The sequence below is a fragment of the Manihot esculenta genome, chromosome 8 (assembly GCF_001659605.2).
Source record: "Manihot esculenta cultivar AM560-2 chromosome 8, M.esculenta_v8, whole genome shotgun sequence".
Classification (NCBI taxonomy): domain Eukaryota; kingdom Viridiplantae; phylum Streptophyta; class Magnoliopsida; order Malpighiales; family Euphorbiaceae; genus Manihot; species Manihot esculenta.
This window is the reverse complement of record NC_035168.2, coordinates 8,598,287-8,605,061: the sequence shown is the minus strand read 5'-3', so window position 1 is coordinate 8,605,061 and position 6,775 is coordinate 8,598,287. Positions and strand designations below refer to the sequence as shown.

The window sequence follows — 6,775 nt, the reverse complement described above, 5'->3', positions numbered from 1 at the left end:
TACTCAAAGGGGTCATCCCCTGACTTGTACTTGGGAGCATCCAACTTGAGGTAATCTGTCATCTTTACCTTGCTCCCATCGACTGAGCTAGGTCTAGGAGGTTGAGTAACTGGGGCTGCTGGTTCTGTAGGTGGTGGAGGTGGAGGTGCAGCATTCCCCGAGGCGGGGTTTGCCGGGTTTGGATAGAAAGGTGAGGGTGGATAAGCTGGGTACTGTGCGTAAGGTGGATAGAAAGGTGGATAAGGCATGTAGGTAGGGTAGGGGTTAAAGCTGGAGTAATCCGATGTACCTCCCATCGGATACCCTGAACCCTGTGGGAAGGGTGGATAATGGGGTGGAAAACCATACCCCGAGGCCTGAACGCCTCCCTGTGACTCCCCTGTCCCCTCTTCCTCCATGCTCACATCCAAGTTCCCATCCCTTCTCTGCTCCTCTTCCATAACCTCCCTCACATCTGAAGAACTTCCTCCTCTATCAGTCCCCCTTCTGCTAGCATCAAAAGACCTTCTAGGGTCCCTTGACACTCTCTCTCTGTTGGCTCTACAAGACATTGCCCTAGGCAATGTAGGAGGACGGGCGCTCGTGCCCTCATCCTCAGGTGGCACTCCAGTCAATCGCGCAGATCGACGAGTTCCTCTCATCTTGTTTTCTGAAAAACAGCTCATAACAAGCAAACATCAGCATCATATGGTTCATGTGGGCACACATGAACCCTCATCGCATACATCACATAGCATATCATATCATTAATGCACATGCATAAAGTCATGGCATTTCACATCATCATGCAAGACAGGACTCCACATCCTATCCTAGTGGACATGACCTTCCTATTGTGCTTGACCTTCTATAACATCTATGAGCCCGACACTCTAGGTCCGACCATATGAACCTAGGGCTCTGATACCACTCTGTAACGCCCCGGAAATCCGGACCGCTACCGGCGCTAGGATCCGGGTCGACTTAAGGCCGCCGGGACCCGTAGCAAGCCTGACATATAACCTGTAAACCTGTATAATCCCATACATGATCAACAACATGCATAAAATTTAAAACTTTTCTTCATACATACTGTCATCAACTAACTCAACCTGTGCATACTCTGAACATATACATAACATAGTCCCTCTGTGGGATCTCATCAAGCCTTAAAGGCAAAACAACCTGTGTTGAGTTAGTTTGCATAAACATCATAACATAAGATCATGTATATACAAAAGGGATTAACAATATATTATGGTCAAGCACAACTCTATTCTCAATGACTTCATTACATAACATCCTGAATATTTTTACATTTCATCATAATACAATTGTCATGTCCACAAACTAACTATTACATACATATGACTTTTTCTTCTTGCCTTCTCTATCTATCCCGTACCTACAAACCTGGGGGTTAGGGGAGAGGGGTGAGCTAGATGCCCAGTGAGTAGAACTGTAAAAAGAATATTTAAAACATGCTATCATGAAATGCGTCACTGCACAAATAAATCACACCACGGATGGACTGATTCAAAAATCCCTTAACTCCATGCCCGGCCCTATTATGGGCACCACAGGACTTCGTATTGCCCGGCCCTATTATGGGCACCACAGGACTTCGTAATCGGAGTTATTGCCCGGCCCTATTATGGGCACCATAGGTCTTCGTATTGCCCGGCCCTATTATGGGCACCACAGGACTTCGTATATAGAAGGCTAATGAATCATCCTAATGTCCATCCACTATCATCTATCACAACAATACAATGCGGCATAGTCGTGAATTCTAATGCAACAACCTATAATATGATCATGATGCATGAAGCATGATAAAAGCATTTCATTTCTTAATTTAAAAGGTTAAGCTTAGTTCCACTCACCTCTGGCTGACTCTGACAAACTCTGTAGCAGCTGGCTCACTGCTGGGGTCCTTGGTTCCTCGGGTCCGAACCTACACAGGTGGACTCCAATGAGGGACCAAACATACGTAAGCATAACTCTAATACATTCCCCAAAAACCCCCTAAAACATCCTGAAAATATCACATAGAGATATGCATGAAGTGGCTGAACAGGGCACTTTCGGCGGCACCTTCGGCGGCCGAAAGTCCTGGACAGAGACGAAACTCAGGTAGGTTCGGCGGCACCTTTGGCGGCCGAAAGTCCCAGACAGAGACGAAAGTCTCTTTTCGGGGGCAACTTCGGCAGCCGAAAGGCCTGCCTCCCCAGCCATGTTCGGCGGCCGAAAGTGCCTTCGGCTGCCGAAAGTGCCTTCGGCTGCCGAACCTGGTTTCTGCCAAAGGGCAGAAACTTGGCTCCTTTGTGCATTTTCGCCTCCAAACTCACCAATCATGCATATATCTCAACCAAAACATGCATACAAGTTCCTAGGGGCCTCAAAACATCAAATACCCAAACTACAACACTTCAAGCATACTCAAACATGCCACATTGCTCAAAAATCACATAAAACCTAACATTGCTCAACTAACTCAAACATGCATTTCTACCCCATAAAACTTCATAAAACTTATTTAAAACATACTATGAGCTTAAGATCGGCTCTTACCTCTTGAAGATCGAGGGTTGAGGAGATCTAAACTTGGAGATGGGAGAAGTTCCAACTTTTGGTCTCCAAGCTCCAAAACTCGTTCTAAGCTCAAAGATCTTCAAAACCAAAGTTATAAACTTGTAAAAATCATGGAAAAAGGAAGGAAAAACTCAAGATTGGGGAAGGATGGCGGAATGCTCACCTTGGCCGAAATGGGGAGAAAAAGCTCGCCCATTTTCGGCTAAGGGACCCTTTTATAGGTGGCTGGCCAGGCCACGTTCGGGGGCCGAATGTGCCTCCGCATCCATGCAATGTTCGGCGGCCGAACTTGACTTTCGGCGGCCGAAACTGGACTTCCCTAACTCATGCTTTCGGGGGCCTAACGTGCCTCCAAAACGCATGCATGTTCGGCGGCCGAACTTGACTTTCGGCGGCCGAACCTGAGTTTTCCTCCAAGGACTTTTTCATGCAAAAACTCATTTTATTTCATACTTAAAACATTAGAATACCTGAAAACATTTTATAAAAACATGATTTTACCCTTCTAGAGGTTCCCGACATCCGAAATTCCACCGGACGGTAGGAATTCCGATACCGGAGTCTAGCCGGGTATTACATCTTCGGTTTATTTGGCCAATAATCTCGTGATTATAGACATAACGAGAGTCTGCTGAATTGTGCCTGCTAACGGTGACTTTATGTAAAGTCTCGACCTCTTTAGGGGAGAGTGAGTTTTGATAAAGAATTGGATATAACATTGTTTGAGTCTTCTTTTCCTTGGACGGGACTGCACATCTACTTATCAGACTCTTGTTACGTGATTTTATTTTGTGATAACAACTCATAACTCACTTTGAGCGATTCTTGTGTAGTATCATTTATAAAATTATTTAATTTTAATAAATACTATATCATAACCTCTATTCAAATTATATTAAAATTAAAATAAATCTAAAATTTCTTAAAACTTTAGTGTAAAAATATTATGGTGTAATGGGTACAAAGAGGATGATTAAAATTTTTGTGTATGTTAAAAGTATTTATGTTAATAAGAATAAAAAGACTTAAAAAGTTGAAATTTAAAATATGCTAAAAATTAGCAAGCACGTAATTTTAAAAAATTTTGAAAAAAATGAGATTGTAAAATATATGATTTGCATATCTATATTGATTTCATAAATATGATTTAAAACATTAAACATTTTAGTAATATTTTATGGAAAAGGCAAGTGCATCCTTTTTGAATTATGGTCGGATTCGATGCCTACATCCGTGGGATCAACTCAAGCTGCCCTTAAAAAATGACACATTTGAGAAATGACAAAATTGAAGGAAAAATAAAAAAAATAATAATAAAAAAAGAGAGACCATTACCACTAGAACACTAGGTGGAATCTGCATCAGACGTCAGCAATTCAGCTATGTATGCAATAAATATTCATGTCATGGAAAAGTGGGGAAAGTAAAAGAAAAAAATCAGAAGTATAATTAAAAAGGATTTTGCATTGCTCTGATTTCTTTTTTCATCAAACAGATTACGAGCTCAAATGTAAAACGAAATGGAAAACGAAAAAAGAAAAAGAAAAAAGACAAAAAAAAAAAGTCTTCTTTTTTCCTTCATTATTTCTCTCTCTCTAGTCTCTCCTATATGCTAATTAAGCTCTTGGTGCTTCTCTGCCAATCATGGGTGGCTGTGAAGATGGAAAACTAACAGCCACTGCCTGATTTCTTTGCATTTCTATGTCATTTGTTTCATTTCTCTCTTCATTTCCCTCAACGGCTTCCGGCTTCTTTTCGACTTCTGCTTCTTTGTATTCTTTGTATTTGCCCCAAAGAACCGAGTAAAGTCCTGCTACGATGAGTATCCCACCAAGAATGCTGCAGCCATATAGATAATGAACGTAAATAGTGGTGGAATAAATCACTTTTCTAATATTAAAGAGTAGTGGAATTTTTTTAATTCAAGAAAAGAAGAAATTGATTACCCTCCAAGATAAATCTTTTCTGCAAGGATGAAAGAGCCCATGATTGCCACTATGATCATCATCAAAGGGCTAAAAGCAGTAACAAAGACAGGTCCTGTTTTCTTCATTACAAGTCCTTGAACATAGTAGGCAATGCTTGATGACACAATTCCCTGTAAACAAAAGTTACTTTCCTTCTTAAATGTCTTCAAAAATTACTTATAAGTACGCAGATAGATTGAGAAAAAGAGAGACTCACAGCATAAGCAGCAGCAAGAAGGTTCATGTCCCAGCCAATGGTCCAAGCAGAGGTCCTATGCTCCATAACAAAGGCGACAGCAATGGATTGTAGTGTGCCCAGAAAGCAGACAAGAGATGTGAGTGAGAGCTGAGCTGCGTATCTCTTAAGTGTTACTGCCTGTAAAATTTCAATCCCAGAAAAAGGTTTCAGCAATGATACTATATATCAAAGCTATTACTTTTACCTTGTGAAAGATTGATCTTTGTTTTCGTTACCTGGAGAATGAAGAATGAGGCCCAAGCTAGAGTAGCAATGATGAGAAGAATTGAACCCTTAACCCAGTCTTTGTCACTGGATCCAGTGGCGACAGGAGCAGAGGATGTATGGGTTTGGACATGACTAGACCACATAAAATTAATAACTTGACCTTTGTACAGTGTCATCAGCATAGCTCCAGCCACTGTCACTATAGTTCCAATAACCTTTGCTTGGCATCTCACTTTCTTTATGTCTACTTTCTCCATCCTACAATTTTACCGACCAGAAACTACATTAACTAGTGAAGCCAAACAGCAAAGCAGAGAGAAACAGAGATATATATAGTTGATTATTCTACCGGCAAAGAACAGCCATCACAAATGTCATCGCAGGTAGCATGTTGCTCATGGCGCAAGAGAAAGTCGGCGACGTGAATTTTAGCCCAGCGTAGTAAAAGTTTTGATCAATCACAGGCCTGTTAGACCAAAACAACGAAGGAAATGATATTAATATTAAAAACAAACAAGAGGATACTCAAGTTTTGATCAATCATTTATAGAAAATGGCAAAGGAAAAAATACGAACCCAAGAAGACCCAGAACGAAAATTTGCATGAAAATGGAAAATGTAAGCTTTGGCCTCACTTTCCTGTACGTAAAACAAAAACCCACATGTGAATAAATCTTGGTCCTCTAGTGAATCATAGTAGCCATGCTTATCATTTTATATGTACCTTTCGAGAACAATAGCGAAAGGAGCAATAGCGGCGGTGGCAAAGGCGTGCCTGTAGACGACCAGCACGTAATGACTCATCCCCCGGTTGAGGGAAACCTTAGTGATGATATTCATTCCAGCATAGCCAAATTGCAGAGATATCATTGCTATGTAAGGCTTACACCTTTGAATGAAACTGCCAAAACAACCGCTCCCCTCCATTTTTCTTTATCTTTTTTGGGTTCTAAATTCAGTGTATTGTAGTTAATAAGAGGCAAGAAAGGAGAGGGGAGAGAGAGGGAGACTCAAGAAACAAAGTAGAGGAAGAACACTTCAAGTTGCTTGTTGTGTCTCCTAGGGAAAAGCATGTGTTAAGGTCTCTATATATAGAACCCAGGAGAGGAGGCGGAGCCTCCATGGCTCCATCCAAAATAGTGATAAGCTTTCACGTTGTGTTTTTTTTCTAATTCAGAATTAGGGAATAAAATATGATCTCTCATACTCATTTAAATTTATTCGAATACATTTATTAGTAAATTAATTTATAAAGATATTTTTTTTATTTCGTACTAAAATTATTTTTAAATAATTTTTTTAAAATAATACAATGAAAAAAATTACAGCTTTTTATATTTTTACTTATCATAATTAATTATTTTCAATTTAAAATAATTTAATTTGTAAATTTTGAATTAAAATTCTGAAAATGCATTAACTTTCAGCTACTATTTGGTGCTTTGACAGTAAGAATGGGTTGCACGTGGCAGTATATACGGGGTGGTTCATGATGTGGGATTCGCATAGTGGTTTCCGAATTGAGAAGTAGCGAAACAGGAATAAGTTTTGTGCTTGCTGATGCTAGTAGAAGATCATCCATCAACATGTTTTAAAATTGGTGGTGGAGGTGGCGGCCCCTCCTCGCACGCCTTCTCGGCCTTGCTTGGACGCGGCATCACGACGCATTATTATTATTATTATTATTATTATTATTATTATTATTCAGATTCTTTTATTATTACTTTTTTCCTATTGTATTGTTTTTTGCACTAACATATTTATTGAA

The 6,775-nt window shown here is 40.1% G+C and overlaps 1 protein-coding gene across 1 annotated transcript; it reads right to left on the bottom strand.

The window, feature by feature from the left end:
• Positions 1 to 4,020: 4,020 nt before the first annotated feature.
• LOC110620526 (WAT1-related protein At5g07050) lies at positions 4,021 to 6,089 on the bottom strand. The gene is made up of 7 exons (XM_021764299.2): positions 5,732 to 6,089; positions 5,584 to 5,646; positions 5,357 to 5,473; positions 5,016 to 5,265; positions 4,759 to 4,917; positions 4,521 to 4,672; positions 4,021 to 4,413 (listed from the first exon to the last, which is right to left on the bottom strand). The coding sequence occupies exons 1-7, from the start codon at positions 5,932 to 5,934 to the stop codon at positions 4,191 to 4,193; spliced, it is 1,167 nt and encodes a 388-aa protein (XP_021619991.1). The 5' UTR covers positions 5,935 to 6,089; the 3' UTR covers positions 4,021 to 4,190.
• Positions 6,090 to 6,775: the final 686 nt, after the last annotated feature.